The 21,510-nt window shown below is 41.2% G+C and overlaps 1 protein-coding gene across 12 annotated transcripts in view; it reads right to left on the minus strand.

Moving 5' to 3' along the window:
• The window catches only part of LRCH3 (leucine rich repeats and calponin homology domain containing 3), an 85,169-nt gene that overhangs the window by 51,027 nt on the left and 12,632 nt on the right, over positions 1-21,510 (minus strand). For all 12 annotated transcript variants that reach the window (XM_088669308.1, XM_088669311.1, XM_088669310.1 and 9 more), the window contains exons 2-3: positions 7,172-7,316; positions 1,937-2,063 (exon numbers count right to left, since the gene is read on the minus strand). In XM_088669308.1, coding sequence (XP_088525434.1) covers positions 1,937-2,063; positions 7,172-7,316 — 272 coding nt within the window. The remainder of the gene's footprint in view (positions 1-1,936; positions 2,064-7,171; positions 7,317-21,510) is intronic.

Raw genomic sequence — 21,510 nt, forward strand, 5'->3', positions numbered from 1 at the left:
CAGAAAAACAAGCCAGGTGACATGATTCCAGATCATATCCAAATCGCAAACTACAGAGGTCAGGGATGCATACATGAATATTAAAAACAGCAAGAAGTAGGCTACCAAAAATGCTAATCATTTACTAGAGACATACTTTGGAAACAACAGAATGTACAGCCCAGAAATGCAAATCAGGAATATAGTAATAAATACATAGTCCTGTAATATTAAAACATCAAAGCTAATAAGGAGTTTTGTAAAAATGCATTCCAAAACACCTGTCACTACAAAATTGTGAAAGATTAAATAATAAATGTCACGCTTGGTGAAATGGATGAGGAGAAACAAGCAGAGCTTGAAGCCTGGCAAGACGGAGGCACTGTGGGTAAGTAACTCCCGTGTCAGTTGCCTGCCCTGGGTGGGGTTGCACTCCCCCTGAAGGAGCAAGTTCGCAGTTTGGGGTGCTTCTGAATCCAGCTGTGCCATTGGAGGCTCAGGCAGCCTCAGCAGCTAGAAGTGCAGCTGGTTCAACAGAGATGACCATTCTAGGATCAGCAAAGCCTTCATTAATGGATTACTGCAATGCACTCTATGTGAGGCTTCCTTCACACAGCACAGAATGCTGCAACACAACTGCTGACACAAATGAGGCCTTGTCAGCATGTAACACCTGTGCTCAGAGATCTGCACTGGTTGCCGATTTGCCAACAGGCCAAGTTCAAGGTGTTACTCCTAGTATACAAAGCCCTTAACAACTTGGAACCAGTTTACGAGATTGCCTTTCCCTACATGTGCCCACTCGTCCACTTCCATTGGCGTGACTGGCGCTGCTACAGGTGCCATATAATACAGTGGTACCTCGGGTTACAAACGCTTCAGGTTACAAACACTTCGGATTACAAACTCCACTAACCCGGAAGTAGTACCTCGGGTTGCGAACTTTGCCCCAGGATGAGAATGGAAATCGGGCTCTGGCGGCACGGCAGCAGCAGGAGGCCCCAATACTGAAAGCGCGCCTCAGGCTAAGAATGAGTTCGGGTTAAGAACGGACCTCTGGAATGAATTAAGTTTATAACCCGAGGTACCACTGTACCCATTTGCAAGAACTCAATTGTTAAATTTGGCAGCACCTGCACTTTGGAACTCCCTGCCTATTGAGATCAAGCAAGCACCTTCACTGTACTCTTTTCGGTGCCTGCTAAAAACATCATTGTTTAGACAACCTACCCGGATGCTTAGAAAATTGAGGTAAATTTAATGTTTCACTAGTTGTATGTTTAAAAATTGGGTTGTGAATTTTTCTCAAAGTTATTGTTTTAATATTTTTGTAAACCACTTTCAGGATTTTTACAATCAAGCAGTGTATAAATTTTATGAAACAAACAAAATATTAATTAATTATAGCTACTACGTTAATTTAATACATCAGAAAGCCCACAGGCTATCAGTGGAAAATACAATGATAACCTCCATAATTCTAACGATTCAGTCAAAAGGATGTAAGCGCACACACACAAAAATCACTTGTGGCTCTCAATGTGTCAACATCTCATTGTTTAAACAAATTCAACACTCTTTAGCAACTCACCATAAAGCTAAGCGAAAACCACAAGAATTTGGCACCTATCCCACTCGTTTCTAGGAAGGTTGAAGAAAGCATGTCAAGCTTTAAAAACAGAGCACATAAATAGCATTCCCTCTGCTCCGTTTGCAGTCATGACTATCATGTTAAAATGTGTGTTCTGGGACACATCAGAGTTTGGATAACCTTCAAGATGTATCAGGATGTTTATACTGGAATTCTTATCCTGATTACTCAACATATGTTTAGTAGAGTGTGGCCACCCCTGGATATCCCTGATTCATAAAGGGTGTCTACCTAACCATCAGTTTGGAGGGAAAGCTGATGCTTCCTCAATAAAAGATTGACAATTAAGGATTTAAATAAACTTACAAGCTCCATCAGGTGTCTTAGCTGCCCAATTTCTTCAGGTAGTGAGACAAGCTTATTATTGCTTGCTATCAAAACTTTCAAAGGCAGGCTGCACAAGTGAACCGGCAATGTTGAAAGCTGATTCCGGCTTTTCAACAAGACGAGGAAAAACACACACACGAAAAAAAAACACAAAAAGGTAAGTAGTCAGAACATTAGATGGAACATATAACCAGTTCATGTGCAGCATGAGAAAATCAAAATGCATTGTTATCAGAATATAAGAACAGGGCAGTTTGGGCACATTAATCAACAGCTGGGATCTCCTGCTATGTCCACGGGGTTAAATGACAATGAAGAAAAATCATGGCTGTACAGAATCCATTTCTGACAAGCTGAACTGAATTCTGGGATTGAAATTTAAAAGCTATACTGGAAGAACTTCCAGTGTAGGCACCAAGCTGTGATTCAGAGAATTGCAGAGTCCTGTTCTATATGCATTAAACAGTTGATTGCTTTTCACATTTGCTTGCTACGCCACAAGACAGAAATGCCCACAAGCTCTTTGAAGTCCCATACTTATGGAAGCAAGTTGTCAAAACTAGCTTCCCTGAATAAAGAAAACCACCATCACATCACTTGAGAGTTATTTCACCATCGGCTCTTCTTCCTTGACAGATCCCTGCTAACCGAGAATCAACCATAATTCCATACTGCTCAGTTATCACATGATAAAAACAGCTATCATACAGTTAAAACACTTCAGTCTTCTGTCAATGCCATTCAACCAAAGATTAAGAGGAACAAAAGCATTGGAAAAAGCCTAGAGCAATACTTGTTTCCTTTACTGCTTTCCATCTGATGTCCAGACTACCTTATGGCAGAGGTTGGGGAATGGGAAAAGGTAGTTTGTGTGAAGGCAAAAAAGGGGGAAAGTTAAGTCCTAGCCATATTTTCTGAATAACTTCTCCTGAAATGTATGGAAGGAATCTGATTGGCCTCCATGCAGAGAAAAAAGTTAGTGATGCTCCGTAATCCCTTGATTTTAGAAAGGAAAAATGGAAAGCTTTATATTGGAAAGAGGCTCAGATGGCCAGAAAAACAGTCACCTGCATTGCCTTCTTCAAGTTGTGGTATGTGAATCTGCGTTGAATATTAATGCCCTTCTCTTTATGTTACATAGTTAACCTTAAGAAATAACTTTAGACAGGCATAAGCCTGTTATGTCAGCTCTGTTCAGGGAAGTTTATAATGGCTGGTGTTTTACTGTGCTTTTAAATATTTTGTTCAGAGCTGCCCAGAGTGGCTGGGGCAACCCAGTCAGATGGGCAGCATATAAACAGTAAAATTATTATTATGACTTTAAAAGTCAGTGAAAACCAGCAGCTGACAGAAATCGAGGAATCCACAGTTTAGAAATCTGAAGTCTGGAATCAATGAGTCTCCATCCATAGGTTGCAATATTGCCTCGGGTCATCCACAGATCAGAAGACAGCTGTTACACATTTTATTAACTATGAAGAAAAAGCTTATGTAGCATGGGGAAGGGATTTATATGGCGTTGCTGGATGTAAATTGGTGGGAACTGGCTAATATTTGCCTCATCTTCCTCCTTTGAGGTAAGTCATCTGGGTAACCAAGTGCATCTGTACTATCTAAGATCTCAGTCTTTATGCCTGTCTGGGTAAGGAGGGAACCATGTGGCTAAAGCTGGCAGCCTGAGGATCTTCTACAGTGAAGCATCTAAAAAGGAAACCACAGTCAACTGCAGCTGGACTTTCTAGCATTAATTTAACTTGACTCTAAATCCCACATAAAGGAGCACGCCCAACAGTGAAACAGAAGAAAACACAAGTACAAAGCAAACTATAAACAGTTCAAGAGAGATGTACAACCCACATGTGAACTCTGCAATGGAGCAACAGAATGGCTTGTACCAGAAAACTGTGTTCAAATTCAGGTACGTTGTCATGAAAGGAAAAATAGTAACCAAGTGAACCAGGCACGATGAAGTAGGTTAACCATGCTGTGTTTGCAAACAGTAATTACAATGAGCAGATGCAAGTGGAAGGCTGGTGATTACAGCTCTCGATCTCAAGTGCTGGAAAAAGAAACACTGGCCTTGAAGGTTTGTTCTTTTCAGCAGAAGAAGATAGTCCTGCCATGGGTTGCTCCTCCCGGATGCTGAAGGCAAAGCAATACAAATGGCTTTTGTGCCTTCTGGTGGGAGAAGATTCCTCAGTTTTGGGATGTTCTGCGGCAAAGAATTCTAACATGCTACAAAACTCAAATCTCATGAGGAGTGCAATGCTAAGCAGCACTACAATGTGGAGACTTCCATGAAACACAGGTGCCACACAGAATCAGGAAAAGTGGACAATATAGAGGGTCACCCCAAGGGCTTCAACTATCACTGATTAAAACTCCAGAAACCCTCCTGTTCTGTTTTGAATAATAATAATAATAATAATAATAATAATAATAATAATATTTTATTAGTTCGTTTACAAAAATACATGCATTGTCTCTTTTTCAGGTTGTGTTTTCTACAGATCAGTTTAATTTGTTGTGAGACATTAGTGTTGCATGTGGTACAAGGTTGGGAAGAAGGGGAAGGGCGGGGAAGGTGCCTGGGGTGGGGTGGTAATGCTTCTATTCTTCTACTTAGTGTATGTGTGGTGTTTTGTGTCCGTGTCACTTGTGTGGGTTCTCTTTCTATTCGCTTGTTGTATTTCCTTGGTGAGAGAGGTTGGGGCTGGACTAGGGCATGGTTGGTTGTCTTTGTCATTTGTCTTAAGATTTAAGGAAGACCCCAAAACTCCAAAGTTGTTGAGCTTTCTTTCACAAAACACCCTAAAACCCACAATTTTTCAATTGCCCAAGATCCAAAACAAAGCGCCGCCTTTTGGAAATCCCCCCCGGTGTATGGCAAGCCTAAGGTTAGCCAGATTGATTCGTATGCTGTTGGTGGATTCTTGTTGGATTTTGGGACATTCCCACTACAGGTGGAGGTATGTGCCTGTGCCTGTGGATTTTGGTGATGCCGCTGGGCAAATGAGTGCTAGTTTCTGTGGTGTTAGGTACCATCTGTAAGTGAGTTTCAGGGTGAGTTCTTTTCTTTTAGCTGAGCTGGACATTCTAGTCCATTGGGTAGGGTTAATTTCATGGCTTATGTCGCCCTCCCATTGTTATTTGATTATGTTGAGGGGGCTTGTGGGATTTTGGAGTACTGTAGTACAGTGGTACCTTGTGTTGCATAACCTCCAGGTTACGGAATTTTCGGGTTATGGCCGCGGCAAACCCAGAAGTGTATACTTCTGGGTTTCACCGCTCGCACATGCACAGAAGTGCTCTAGCGCAGTGGTCATCAACCCCCGGGCCATGGACCGGTACCGGTCCATGGATCAATTGGTACCGCGCCGCCCAAGGAACATTAAATACAATTAAATTAAAATTATTAAATCAAAACAATCTAAATAAAATATAAACAATCAACGTCCCCCCCCCTCAGCGGGCCGCAGTAAAATTACCAAACGTTGACTGGTCCACGGCGATAAAAAGGTTGGGGAGCACTGCTCTAGCGCACCAGTGCGTGTGCAGAAGTGGCACCGCTAGTTACAGATTTTTTGGGGTGTGCACAGCACTCCGAAATGAATGAAATCCGTAACCAAAGGTACCACTGTATCTCCTCTTCTTCTTTAAACAGCCAGGACTTAGAAGCAGGATGGGTGGGGCAGGATACCTTCCTTCCAAAAGAAAATCAACCCTCAGTTCAATGTTTCTTTCCTTTCAGTGGAGCACATTGTTGACAAGCAGTTGCTCCACTCTGTGTGGCTCCTAAATACTTTAGTTTGCCTAGAGAGAAGGGTGATTATTTTTAATGCATAAAGCCTAAGCTTTCTACTGAAAAATCCTCTCCTCAAGCAGCATAGACTGTCCAACATAAATTGGCAGCACATAATAAATATTTTAAAATGCACAACAATGGGAAGTTATTCTCTGACTCACATCCTTTAAAAAAAAAAAAGACTCACTGTAAAAAAAATAAAGGAAGCTAGGCAAAACTGAATTGGCTAGAGGATAGTGCCAAAGCAAACTCTATTACTTATTTTTACACTCTCTTATTTATTTACTAGTTCAATCTGTATCCTGCCTTTCCAAACGGTGCTCAAAGCAGCTAACAGCGGTAAGAGAGAGAATAAAATATACAAGGTAACAACTGAATACATCACTGCTTATCAATAAATCCAATAAAAACAACAGTCAACCAGAATGCAACATATTTACAAAGGGTACAAGGTCAGCTTATAAAGCCCAAAGCGTGCCTGAACAAAAGTATCTCTATCTCTGTACAAACATCTTAAAGCACCTTTCTTGATTTAACACAGAGTACTACAGAGGACCAAAGGTCCATATAGTTAAAGCTATGGTTTTCCCAGTAGTGGTGTATGGAAGTGAGAGCTGGACCATAAAGAAGGCTGATTGCCAAAGAATTGATGCTTTTGAATTATGGTGCTGGAGGAGACTCTTCAGAGTCCCATGGACTGCAAGAAGATCACACCTCTCCCTTCTTAAGAAAATCAGCCCTGAGTGCTCACTGGAAGGACAGATCCTGAAGCCGAGACTCCAATACTTTGGCCACCTCATGAGAAGAGAAGACTCCCTGGGAAAGACCCTGATGTTGGGAAAGATGGAGGGCACCAGGAGAAGGGGACGACAGAGGACGAGATGGTTGGACAGTGTTCTCGAAGCTATGAACATGAGTTTGACCAAACTGTGGGAGGCAGTGGAAGACAGGAGTGCCTGGCGTGCTCTGGTCCATGGGGTCACGAAGAGTCGGACACGACTAAACGACTAAACAAACTACAGAGGACACAATGAATAAGATAGCCTGTTACTATCAAGTCGGCAGAAATTCAAGTTTTTTCTACCATACGCTTGAATATTTCATGCTAAGCAGCTTTTACTACAAATAATGTGGCCTTAAAAATCAGAGGACCCTCTGGATTGACCTCTAATGCAGTATAAGGAGATGCTGTCAGAACAGGAAATCCAGAGAGTCCCAACATGCATGCAGAATTCTTTGAATCACAGCCAGTGTTTTTATTCAAGTTTAGCCCCAGCAATGAATGGTAGAAATGTGAAGAATTGCTTGCTTTCCCCACAGACGCTTTCTCCTACACTGCGCCCCTTTGGCTTGAGCTTTTCAAGAGTTGCATAATGTTGGGCGCATTGCTACTTTTATATCATGGTTACCTGATATTCAGGAACGTTAAGGACTGCAGGTTCAGAATGGCTTCTGGAATATAGCGAATGCAATTCTGGTACAAATTAAGGCTCTCAAGGGAAACAAAGAGACAAGTTTCTGCTGGCAGCTCCGAGAGTCTGTTCCGCGATAAATCTGAAACAGAAACAATACATAACATGAGACTGAATAATCAGGGGGGAAAGCAGGTGACCATTATCTTTGGAACACAGTAAATGTAGGATATGTGGATAGTGGATATAGGATATGGATTCTAGCCCACGAAAGCTTACATCCTAATAAATTTGCTATTCTTTTATGGCACCACCAAGCTCATGGTTTTAATGCAACAGACTGCCACTGATTGACAGACTAACATGGCAAACCCCTCTGGAAATTATTAGCTATGTGTGGCTCAAAATAAGCTATTTTGTAAATAGCAGCTAAAAGTGAAAATAAAAGGAAAAGATTTCTCTAGTAGTGCCACTTGTCAAGCTCTTTTGAAGTCAAGCAAGCTCAACTCCTTTCCTCAGAACTATCAGATTATCAGATTTTGCAATCACAGTGACCAGTTTAAAAAAACAATCGCAAAGCCAAGCTAAGCCAAAACAATTACAAATGAATTCTGTATTTGTGAATGGGGGTTTAGGAAGAGGAATCTGAGAGCAGTAGTGGGAAACAACAAAAAACAACAGTGCAGCAGCTTGTGCATGTACAGCCTCTACACACCCCTTTTGTAGCTGCCCATTTTCTTCCCTGAAGTCTCTACCGTCAATAAAGTGAGCTCAGAGATGGAAATTCCCTGCCTTCCTGGGAAGTTTGGTGGGAGGAGGAGACTGTGCAGGTTCTTCACCGTGCCTCAAACATTTGGGATGTTTTAACTTTAAAAAAAAAAATCAACAACCAAGTTTTATACAGCATATAATTTTCTATAAAGTGGAAGAAAGGCGCTCAAATGAAAATCACACTGGTGCTGATTTGGGAATGAGTGTAATTGCTCTTCTGGACTGGCATTCAGGAATCAGAATTACCGGTACTTGTTCCCACAAGTCTACAGGAAAACCTAAGCCTTACTGGGGGAAATGAGGGGGGGCAGTATCCATGGAGGGAATATCATATGGGTAAAATAAAAGAAGAAAATGTCTCTAGCCAATGTGTGTGTTAAAAAACCCACAAAAATCTTTAATATACTATGTATACAAATATTTAATGAATTAATCCCAAACTAGACTAATTTGATGCAGTCACCTTTACAAGACAATTCAACTGCATTTGGTGCATTTCTACAAAAACATCCCAATTTTACCTACCCATTTTTTTGTTTTAAATTATAACCCTTTTGCAGACATTGACCTTCCTTTTTTTAAATTTTTTTTTACTTCTGAAGCTCTTTAAAGCAATGTGGATCATTATTCTTGTGGTATTAAATAATTAAACCTGCCTGATGCTTCAGCCTTTGTCCCTCATCCATTGCCCAAATCTGTTCACCAGGTTAATGTGTCCAAGAGTGTTTGACTTCCTTTCTCCCTAACATCAGCCTCAAATATTGCATGGGGAAATCATTTTAAAAAGTAGAGCAATGGCAAAGGTGTTTGAAGTATGTTACAGTGTTTTTAAAAAAACAACACCGGAGGAGTAAGAGCAGGCTTCCTCAAACTCGGCCCTCCAGATATTTTGAGACTACAATTCCCATCATCCTTGACGACTGGTCCTGCTAGCTAGGGATCATGGGAGATGTAGGCCAAAAACATCTGAAGGGTCGAGTTTGAGGAAGCCTGAGTAAGAGCCTACAAAGCAGCTTTTGCTTGGATTCTGCAACAAAAACCCAATCACACTGGCCAGTGATCTTGGGTACTTGATATGGCAGGCCAGTGAAACGGAAGTAAATATTTTCCCCACTCTGTGTTATGTTCTTCCATTACCTTATTTTTGCACGTAACATAATTAACAACATCATAAAATCACTTAAACAATCAGCCTCTTAACAAATCTCAGGCTCAATCAGGGAAGCATTTGGTCCAACTGCATGTTTTCCTCTTCAAGCACTTAAATAAGGTTTGTAATAAATACTGCTAGTTCCATGCTTGGAGGATTTCCTGAAACAGGAGGGTAGGATGATCTCATGCCTTCCTCCTTGCTGACCATGGTAGGAGTATTTTTTGAACTTGGTTTATTTTAAAATCACAACAACAGCCCCGGTAAAACAATACCATCTCTCCTGCCCACAAGGCATAGCTTAAGAAGGAGTTTTCAACTCTCTTCATTCCTAGCTTGTATGCATTCAAAGTTGTAGGCAAGTGCTAAAGGCAAAACAAAGAACCAAAGGGCAGGAAATAAATTAACATTGGGGTTGAATATTATAAATATAACACCATGCCAGTAGTGTATTATTATTGCGCAACTTTTAAATTACTCTTATTACGAAATGAAGGTAGTCACTGGGAGAACTGGATGGAATGTTTTTGTTATTTATCATTTATTTTTCAAATCAAAGAATGGAAGATTATTTTAAATCAAATAAACATCGTACCCTACATTTTTTTTCCTTATAATGGTATGGCTGGCCTTGATCAATTGATCTGTAATGCATTACTACTTGTTATCACAGCTGTGATTAGTTGCTGTGGGAAAATATTTTATTCAGAATGGCAGCTAATAAGTTAAATAAATAAATAAATATCTTGCGAACTCTTTTAGATTCAAGAAGCAGTATAGAAATGTATTATATTATATTACTACTATTATTAATAATAAATGGCCAGTTGTCATAGCAGACATATAAGTGCAAATATCTAGCACCGTTACCCTGCTCTGTGAAATGAAATTCTCAGCAAGAACTCCCAGCGCACAGATGGACTTAAGAAACACAAAGTGTGAAAATTCAGATGCTTTTCACCAAAATCCTATTTGTGACAAGTTTGCCAACGCAAGAAGAAATCTGCCGACAGGCCATAAACTGGTAAACCTGTGCACAAAAATCACACTTCCAGTGCAAGACCAACTCATAATGTGGCAAATATATTAAGGAAGCTAAAAGGTCCAGTTTCACCTAACCCACCTCTGACCAATGCCTGAAAAATCAAGTGGGCCTGAAGGCCTGACTAAGCAGTCATGACTATGTATTCCTTAGACCTGTACCCAAGTCACACACTACATGCAGCAATCTGAAGCAAAGCAGTAGCTTAACATCGCAATGTCATTTTAGACTAACATGCCAGAGCACATATATTAATACCACAAATTAGAAAGGGCAAACTTCCCAAAAGAACTCTGGAAATACTATTCCTTTTCAAAGAATAAAAGTATCCCTGCTGGTTAAAATAAGCAAAAAGAGGGACTCTGCGGAGCTGTATGGTTGTTCTGTCTGCTATCACGAGATCAGGCAAGCATGAACAGTGGTCCTTATATGGAAAAGACTATTTTTAATAGGCTTCCAATTTTTACTGCTACAGCAAAAAGCAAGTCATGTGTCGATGAATTCATAGCAACTCCAATCGCAAAACTCCTATATAGCAACACAATTATTTCTTCGTTAACAGTATGTGCTTAATCTCAAAAAAATTCCTCAAGAATGTTTTAAAGTGAATTATGGATGAATGGCAAGTGAAATAAAAGGACTTAACCTGCAACCCAGCAGAGAGCTACCTGCATCCTATTCCTATTGATTTAAAAAGAGGTAAAGGTAATACGCGAGATAAACGCTGCAATCCCAGAGTCGGTCACGACTGGACCTAATGGTCAGTGGTCCCTTTACCTTTACCTTTAAACAGGGACGCGGGTGGCACTGTGGGTTAAACCACTGAGCCTAGGGCTTGCCGATCAGAGGGTCGGCGGTTCGAATCCCCGCAACAGGGTGAGCTCCTGTTGCTTGGTCCCAGCTCCTGCCAACCTAGCAGTTCGAAAGCACATCAAAGTGCAAGTAGATAAATAGGTAACGCTACAGCGTGAAGGTAAACAGCATTTCCGTGTGCTGCTCTGGTTCACCAGAAGCAGCTTAGTCATGCTGGCCACATGACCTGGAAGCTGTAGGCCGGCTCCCTTGGCCAATAACGCGAGATGAGTGCCGCAACCCCAGAGTCGGTCACGACTGGACCTAACGGTCAGGGGTCCCTTTACCTTTAAAGGTAATACTGGCATGGGGGGAGTGAGGCCAAGCCCTCTGAACCTGATGTTTCCTTTACTCATTTTTGTTAATAACCACTAATTGACCCACATTTTCTGGCCCACACCTAATTTCAGGCTGATTCCATACAAAAATAATCAAGAAGTATGCAACAGATAGTTTAAGTGCTTTATATATTTTTTGTGCTTCAAAATATGTGACTAATTTAACAGTTTTTCAGCCTTCATCTCTAACTTGGCTATGCATTTTCTCTATAGAAATGGATTTCTAAAATCAATCTGCAACAAAATACATAAAAACCAAATGTTTCATGGGTAAATGTCAAACAGTAGTGTTTACTGGAAATGGTGGAGAAAAGGTTTTCTGGCAAATGACCTGTGACCAATGTAACGTGATCAATATAACATTTGACAATTCACTGCCAGCTCGACAATTCTATGAGACTATGAGTCTATGATAGAGATCCACATTTATTTTACTCGTGTAAAATGCCATTTTGGAAAACTGTTCCCAGATAATGAAACTTTGGAAAAATTATCTTTTAAATGATGTAGAACATGTTAACTATATATGCAAATGAGAAATGAGCCTGTAAGTGGATATTTTCATGGAACTACCCCCACCCCCCAAACACATAAATGCCACAAGAGAAATAGTTACAGGAAAGAAAGCTTGTGTAGTCTATAGTAGTACTGGTCCTAGTACTTTCCAGGATTCACTCTCTCCCTCCTGCTCTTTGCAAAATTCCAGCAAACCCCTCTCCCTTACAACAGTTGAATCATCCTTCATTTCCCCCCTTTAATACAGGCTCCTTGCCAATAGCTTAAGTAAGTTTCTTTTTCAAGCAAGGGGAAAGTACTGAGCCAAGCTGGCTAAAATAAGCTGAACTGAATAAATAAATGTTGCGAGACAGTTATGCTGAGGAGTGAATTAGATGTCTCAGCTGGCTTACAAGATTTGGTAAAGCTGAGTGCGTTCATGATTTTAGGGAACAGGCTTAAAGTCAGTCTCTGCTACTGCTAAGAATTCTACAGAAAAGGAAAAGGAATTGATACACCATGAAAATAACCCAGGACCTCAATGTGTGTGCAACAGGATTTTTTTTTAACATATGGATGGACTTGAATCACCCACTGCTATGTCCAATCTACTTAGGAGTGACTCATGAGTTCAACTGTATTCGTAAATGAATGCGGCAAACTTCTCGGAGAACAGAGACTCTTAGAGAGGAAGTTCAGAGTATCTATGTAAACATGCAGGGCAATATTTCATAATCAAATTGTTGGATAGGTTATGTCCAACCAATGATAACCCTTGAGAAATCAGCTGCACCAAATTCCTGCTGCTTCCAGTAACTGCTAGCAATCCAGTCCTAATCACCATATCATCTTCCGCTTTGCTCAGGAATGTACGTTTGCACTGTTAAAAACCAGTTGTATGAAATTAATATGTCATTGCCATGTGAGCTGTGTCATATGGCAGCCATTGTTACACACGGATAAATGTGAGGGCTCATTAGCAAAGATGCATGAGTTATTCACAGTAGCAACAGGAATGGCAGGGGAAGAGCTAAGAGCCTTAGCCAGCTAACCAAATAAACTCATAGACTTTTGATATATTCTTAGCCGCTACTCATGAAGTATAGCAGTTTAATAAGCATCTCTTCAATACATTAAACATCTCTAGATTGAAGGTCTCTTCACATGTTGAAGAGGGCAATTCTATACAGATGGACTACAAACCACCAATTGCAGATGTGACCACATATATACTGTATATACCTTTTCACTAAATGTCACGATGCTGCAATCCATATGGTTAGACAGAAGGCACCGTGAACCACAGCATGACAAGAGGTGGCAGATGGGCAGACCAAGTGAGCCAGAACAGGCTGCAGCAGACCTCCAGCCCCTGCCCTGCTGCTATGACTCCTCTGCCCCTAGGATCCAGATGCCGTAGTCGGCACCATAATTGGCTGCCTTCCTCCTACCTGGCTGGCCTGGGGATCTGCTGCTGCTGCTGCTGCTGCAGCTGCTGCAGCTGCAGTCAATCAGGATGAAAAGTTGACCCGGGTAAGGTGCTGGCAGGTAGAGTAGCAAGAGGAGGGGGAAGGCAGCCAGAAGCAATGGCTGCCTGGTTTGAAGATGTGCTGTTGCTGCCATTGCCAAATAAAATGAACAGTCAGTCTGGGTAATGCAGGGGCAGCAGGACCCCATGTTGGCTGGCCATTGCTTTTGGCTGCCTTCCTCCTCCCTGCCTTATATTGGGCCAGTCCAAATGTCACAATGTCTATGGTTCATTATGAAAGGAACTAGTTTCAGACTCCTCACTGCTTTGTGGGCACAGTTGCGAGATCAGAAGCTTTCTCATGCATCACAAAGTTGACTTGTTCAATCAAACCATAGTTAAAACAAGCCACTGTTTAGGGTTCAGACGCAACACTGAACTGTGGTTAATAAAAACAATGGAAACAAAAGCTGCATTGGAGGAAAGAAGAGTGTATCAGTCTGAGGCTGACTGTAGTTTATTCCCAGGATGATAAATATTGGCTTTTTGGGGTGAAAGCTGAATGTATGCCATGGATGGTTTGCATATATTAAGGAACTTGTTAATATTCAGTCTCAGTGTTATTTCCACCTGCTTTGAGAGAGATAATCTCTTACCCATCCTACACCATAAGGTCCCAGGGCAGGTACAGCATATTAAAAAGTTTAAAGCAAATTACATCACAAGAATAGGGTAGGTTCTAAAAATATGCATCTCAAGTGCCAAATGACAGGGTAAAGGAAGTGTGTCTTCAGCATATGATGGCAACACTAAATGAAGGTGCCAGGTGCACCTCTGTGGGGAAGCAATTCCATGACTTAGGGGCTGCCACAGAGAATGCCCTCTCCCAAGCAACCCCCAAACTATTTGCACTTCTCTTCTTACACCCAAGCACAACCTCACCCACAAATCTCTTTATTTAAAGAATCACAACCTCATTTAAAACCATTTCCCCATTTTATTAACATTTTGCTTACTACCCCATCATTCAATTCCCTTTCCATCCTGAAGAGTGCATCTTCACACACACACACACACACACACACACACACACACTTCGTGTCTACTTGAAAAATATATTTAATTCCAAGGAAGCAAATATATACATCTGCACATATATCATAATTCAGAAAGCAAAATGTAGAGTATTGATTTGCCCTTGCAATCTCCTTGAAAGGTAAGAACACAGTCATTCTGTAATGCTAAATAACATGTATCTAGGTTTGATGAGCAACTTGAACTCTCTAGAAACATATAATTATAGATGGAAAAATGTTGTGTGTGCTGTGGCTAAGAAGTTACAATGGGAGCAACCCAATCAAAATCTTTCATAGCACTCTGCCAGTGTTGCTACTTTACAAAAGAGCTGACCTGTGCAGTGACTTCTGGATGCACCGACACAACTGTGTGCTTTTAAGTGGGGCTTAAGTGTGCCTTTAAAAACGAAGCAAAACTATGCTTTAAACAAATTAGCCATGTTCAGCTTCCAGCTTTCCCCATCAAAACATAAGAATTAACACTATCTGACAGGTGGGGGGGGGGAATCCCAGAAGCATTGCTTTAACCCTCAAAACAGGATCCCATCCCTGAGCTGTGGAAGGAAATCAACTGTGCTATCCCACAGCTGCAAGGATGATGCCTGCCTATTGTGCTGGGGAGCTGATAAAAAAAAGTTTGCTTATTTTCTGAGCGTGCCTCCAAATTTAATCTAGACACCACCACCATAAAAAAGAGAGTATGCTTCAGGTATCAAAAACTAAAGAAACTTGCCTTATAGTCCTACATTTCCTCAAATATGTGGATGCATAAAACTGTAAATGAACACACAGGCTGCAGATGACACTGGAATTTTCCCCCCTAACATTATACAATGGTTCTATACAGCAATATATGGTGACACAGCAAGGTCATCAAATTGCCTTGCTGGACTGTAGACCCTACGTAATGTCTTTAAGAGAACAGTATCCATTGAAAAGAAGCATTGGTGGACTGAAGTCTAATATACTTGCTGATATCATTCTTAACAAATAGATTTCATTAAAGTCACCCTCCCTCCCTCCCTCCCTCCCATGTTCAATTTCTGATAGACAATTAGCAGACTTCAACAGAAAAACTGGAATGGTGCCAGCTTACTAGTTCAGTACAAGATAAATCAATGTTGAGACATGAATTAACAATGCAGCGCAAGGTTTCAGAAAACCAAGTCTAAGAAACCATCCAAAGAAAAAAGTACTAGATAGTTTCCCCAAAGTTTAAATTTAGACACAGCAAGTCAGAAAGATCATCTTCATACTGAAGAATATACAGTATGGTAAATTCAAGCTGGAACTAAAGGAGCATGGCTAGTTATATAGCTACAAGTATCTTGGCTTGATTCAAAACTGTATCTGCTTTTCAAATGCTACAACTGAGACAAACACTTTTCAGTGGCTAAAAAACAGATGTATGCAAGTAATGTTTTGATATTAATCTTAATCATCTATAAATAAAAATCCATTTGGTATAAACCGTTGAGAGTCTTAAATTACTGGTAAACCAGAATCCCAAGTATTTTGGGTCATATCTAGTAGAAGGTCTGGAAAGAAACTAGAAACCTTCCCACTAAATTCATCTTTCTAATTAGACAGGAACCCTACATGAACCTTTCCCAACATAGTAATGTGGAGAAAAAAGTTTTCATACTGTAATTTTTTCGGATGCTCTGTATGGTTTTTTTGGGGGGGGGGGCAAATAAAAATGTCTAAAAATATGTTTCATAAAATTAATCAGCAACATAATGAATGGATATAATACCAGTCAAATCTAAAGATTTGTAAGTCTGTGCCCCCCTCCCACTTTTCCATTCCCCTCCAGGTCTTCACATCTCTAGTCAAATCCAGCAGTTTCAAGTTGTAATTAGTTCCATTTCAGATAAACTAAACCTAGTAAATGTTCACATGCTGAATGCCTAGTTCACTGGGGCTTGTAAAAGTGAGTACTGTACCTTCCTTTCCCCCCTTAAAATGTAAATAATACAAAAGAAGTGCATCCTATAAACTGTCATATCTTACAAATATCCCAATAAAATTATTTGCAACTAAAGCTTTGAGTATATTTGACCATAACATTCAAACCGTATTAAGTGTACTTTATTGATGTACACTAAAAAAAGCAAATGTGTAAACTTTATGATCAGATGTGCAACTATATAAGAATATATTGTTTCACCTTTGCAGTTGAGCTCTGAGGCCTATTATCTCTCCACCTGATGCTTCCTCACCATATCAAGGCACATATGTGAAACTGGGGGTGCCAAGTTTCCAACTAACTGTACACATTTATGTTTTAAAAATCCATTATAGTTTGTAACACCAACAAAACGGATCATGTGCCCATTTTCACTGATGTGGCATGGGGGGAGGGATAGTTTTGTTACGAAGGAATCTCTCCTTTCTTTTGCACACATCCTGCACAGTGGGAAGCTCCATGTAGATAGAAATTAAAATCAGACAATGCAAAAGAAGCTGCTCTCAGACCCATAAAAAGTATTATTAGCCTGACAGGTGTGTGAGTTGACAAGGGCTGCTTCAGTTCATAAAGAGAAAATGAAAGAGTCATAACACAACCAGGTCAGATATAAAGGAATTAATGTAAGGACACACTGAAAATCATCTGTGAACTAGACACCTTCTCTTTAAGACACTGTGTTTTCCCCAAAATAAGACACTTTCTTATATTTATTTTTCCTCAAAAAGACACACTATGTCTTATTTTCAGGGGCTGTCTTATTTTTAATTACGCGTCCAGCCTCGCCTCTTCCTTGGCACCCTCTGCACCTATCACTATGTCTTATTTTCGGGGTATGGCTTATATTGCGCAAATGCTTAGAAATCCTGCTACGCCTTATTTTACGGGTATGTCTTATTTTCAGGGAAACAGGGTAGCACCAATTGTCATATCAAGATCAGCCCAGATGTGAGCGACTTTGCCCTTGAAGTCACAGCAAGTTTGGGGAAGTTCCCACCAGCCTCTTCTCTGCTTGGAAAAATCTGATGAATGGCTAGGTAAGAGCACAAGGGTGGCCGAGCTGTCTAAAGGTATCTGAAGAAGTGTGCATGCACACGAAAGCTGATACCCAGAACAAACTTAGTTGGTCTCTGAGATGCTACTGGACAATTTTTTAATTTTTCTATTTATTTCAGCTGCATCAGACCAACACGGCTACCTACCTGAGCTTTCTTTGTTACTACCACCACCACAATTCATGCAGCATGTATCAAAACCAGAGAGCAAATTTAAATCTAGCCTTACAGCAGAATAAAATAATAAAGCAGACATCACTGCAAACTGCAAGCAAGGGCTCACAATGCTTCTCTGCGCAACAAAAAAATCTTTAGTGCACATAAAAATCAGCATATTAGGGAGACTAGGCTCAGCAGTTTCTCCCTTACACCCTGATTTTCTACATAGTTGCAATGAATCATGTAAGCTCACACCTGAAGACTGAGAAGGTACAGCCCAGAAACAAGTTTGCAGCCACATATACTGTGTGCCAAAGGGAGGCCTGCGTACCAAAACAAGTACTTTACCAAGCTGCAAAACAAACAGAGGTGTAACCATCTGCTGGACAACTTTTTGTACAAGTAACTTCAACTGAAATGTTTCTGTACAAACACTGCACTCTCTTCCCCCTTCCTGTACTGCAATCATATCCAGGTTGGAAGCAACTTTTTGAAAACAGCACAGAAGCATTTTGAAACATCTGTTGAACAGGAAGTGATGAACACTGCATCCCACTGGCTCTGAGGCTGGTGGTGCCCGGCAGGGAGAAAGTCATAATCCAAGCTGGGATTAGTCAGAACCAGATTTTTGTGTCTGTGTGATAAGCACTGCAGATAGCTGTTTAAAAGAACTGTTCACTCAGAAGAGCCAAGTGGCAAGACTTATTTGGTAAATTCATCTCAGCAACAAAGATGAGCACAAGGGAAACAAGCAAATTTTCTTGGATAAAACAGCCCTCTTCCCAAAAGCAGAAAACAGGCATGACATTTTTGTCCCTGCTGCTTTTCATCTCTTGCAGGCCATACAAGCAACATTAGCTTATGCTTGAAAGCAGTTACGTCAATTTTTTAAAACTTATAAACAAAATTGGTTTTGGTATTAGAGAAGGCAGAACTTTGAATCAAGAAACCTCTGCTTCATTGCTAAATCTGCTCTAGAATTGCAAGTGACCTACAATAAAATGTGCATATATAATTTATTCCCTAACTGAAAATACATACTCTCACTTTCTTACAGTCTTGTGCTCATAGCAGCAGTGAAGAACACAAGTTGCAGCACCTAATTTCACAAAGGCTGTCTTACAACACTTTGGCTGTCATCTCATCCAAACATTAGTCAGCTTTTAATCTGTTTATCCAAAGCTAGGTCACACTATACATTAAGGTGAGACAGCTATTATTCAGTAGCTTTATATTTATATATGTGAGAAACAAGCAAAAAGTAGTCAATCATTATTTATTTACAACCCACTTTCCCACAAAACATGCTCAAAACAGCTCATCAACTAGAGCAGAACAAACTGGTAAAAGGAAATATAAAGGTCTTGCCTGATGCCTGAATGTAACCAAGGCACTAGGGTAGACCTCTGTGAGGACCATGTTTCTTTGCTCTGAGATGGGGGTGCCCCAGAAAAGAACCAGTCCAACAAATATCTGAATGAAAAGGCTGGTCAATTTGGGAGAAGGGGGTCTTGGTCTTGACCCACTATATTTTACCATATGGTGAGGAAAACTGCAGGACACATGAACCCAAAATAATTGGATATCCTCTTGATAAGCTGTTAATTACAGTAATCTTTCTCAAACTGTAGAAACTGAAGATGACAAATCTAAAGAAGCTTCTGTTTCAAAAGCAAAATAATGACTGTAGGCCCTTCTCGCTCTTGAACATTTAACACATGGGCCAGTTGTCAGAGCATCAGCAAACAGGAAGCAGGATGTACCTATCAACACCCAAACGGAAGAATGTATCATTAAACAGGAAAAGTAGTAGTAGCACCATCACCACCACCACCAGCAGCAGCACACAAACACACACACCTTTAAGAAGGTGGGGGTGTGAGAAAGCACTAGAAATGGAAATAATCTGATTTAGTTGTGACTGTGAGGGAATAGTATGTGGGAAATGAGCAAGTTACAGCAATTTTATTATTCTGACATTTTATTATTCTGGCAGAGGTGGCGAATAATAGTTTGCAGAGTTCTTTTTAAATTTTAAGCAGCTGTTATGTATTTGAATATTTTTATCTTTTCTCAATCTGAATATGAGGTGTTTTATTACTGCTGCAGGCAAGTTTCCCAAACTACAATGCTATGTAATAACTTCATATATATATATATATATATATATATATATATATATATATATATATATATATATATATATATGCTAAAAATTCACTTTGTACAGTAATCAAACTATGCAGAGACAGATGCTGAGCTAAAATTACTGCTGTTTAGACTTTTAAGAACAGAAAATATATCATTTAGTGTTGTCTTTTAAGAGAGGCGGTGATGCTTTCATATATTTAAGAGCTAGAACACTGCCTGAAGATGCGTTTAGCCTGTGCCTTAGGAGACTTCTTTTTAAATTGGGCAGAATCTGCACAGATAGCTAAGAGGTGTCATCCCTTTGGCAGCAGCACTTTGGGGGTGGAAAGAGAGCGTAGGACAGCCCCCTTGTGTGAAAATTACTGTTTTGACAGAAATTGGGTTTTAACTTTGGTGGGTGCTGTTTTATCTGGAGGCTGGGGTTGTTTTAAAGTGTTGTTAAAAGATATCTGTTACTTTGGAATTTTGTATTTGTGAGTTGGGGTATTGTTTAGGAGCACTTGTTGGGAAGTGTATTGTTTATTAGTGTGTATACATTTGTATTGTTAATTGTTTTGATTAATTTTTTAACGTTTTAATTATTTTTCTTATGTATTTTGTGCTTTGATTATTTTTATTATATACTATCTGGCCCTGCCACGCGTTGCCGTGGCTAATCCCTGTGACTGCCACCACCCTGTGTCAATCCATGACGTATCCCGCCCCCCCTCCTCCCCCACCCACCAGGTTTTCCCTGTGATTCCCCCCAACCTGTCCCATCCCATGACGTATCACACCCCCTCTTCCCCCCACCCCCGGGTCATCCCTGTGACTGGCCCCACCATGTCCTGACCTATCCCGTCCCCTCCTCCCCCCAGGCGAGTCAGTACCTCCATTCGGCCTAGTCTGTGAAGGCTTCAGCCTAGTATGTAAACGGCAGCTGAGGTGCTGTTGAGAGGGAAGGTTCTATAGGTGTAGTACCAGTACAGTGGTACCTCGGTTTACGAACACTTCGGTTTACGAACTTTCGGTTTACGAACTATCCTAACCCGGAAGTTAGTAAACCGAGGTGCCGGAGGTCTACTGAGCGTCCGATGCCTTCGGGGAGGCCGGGCCTTCGCTCCGATGCCTCCTGGAGGCCCGCAGCGAAGGCCCGGCCTCCCCGAAGGCATCGGAGCAAAGGCCAAACCTCCCCAAAGGCATCGGAGCGTCGGATACCTTCAGGGAGGCTGGGCTTCGCTCCGATGCCTTTGCAGAGGCCGGGGAGCACTTTCACGACGCTCCCCAGCCTCCGGAAGGCATCGGAGCCGGGACTTCGCTCCGATGCCTTTGCGGAGGCCGGGGACCGCTTTCGCGGCTGCAGCCCAGTCGCGGAAACGCTCCCCGGCCTCCGCCAAGGCATCGGAGCCGGGACTTCGCTCTGATGCCTTTGCGGAGGCCGGGGACCGCTTTCGCGGCTGCAGCCCAGTCGCGGAAATGCTCCCCGGCCTCCGCGAAGGCTTCGGAGCAAAGCGGTTAATCCGTTCTAGGGGGTGTTTTTCCTCGTCTAGAACGGATTAATCAACTTCCCATTACTTTCAATGGGAAAGTTCACTTCGGTTTACGAACACTTCGGTTTATGAACAGACTTCTGGAACCAATTGTGTTCGTAAACCGAGGTTCCACTGTATAGCCGCTGCTAGAGGGCGCTGGTTTACAACCCGGTTCTTTTCCCAGCATGCACTTTCGGCTGAGTGGTGTGTTCTGGAACAGGTTTCTTTTTGGGGTTTCACCTGGCGGAGGTGTGGCAACTGTCTTTGAAAACCTTATAAGAGCCTTCAGACATTCGCTT

The sequence above is a fragment of the Zootoca vivipara genome, chromosome 5 (genome assembly GCF_965207765.1).
Source record: "Zootoca vivipara chromosome 5, rZooViv2.hap1.1, whole genome shotgun sequence".
NCBI lineage: Eukaryota > Metazoa > Chordata > Lepidosauria > Squamata > Lacertidae > Zootoca > Zootoca vivipara.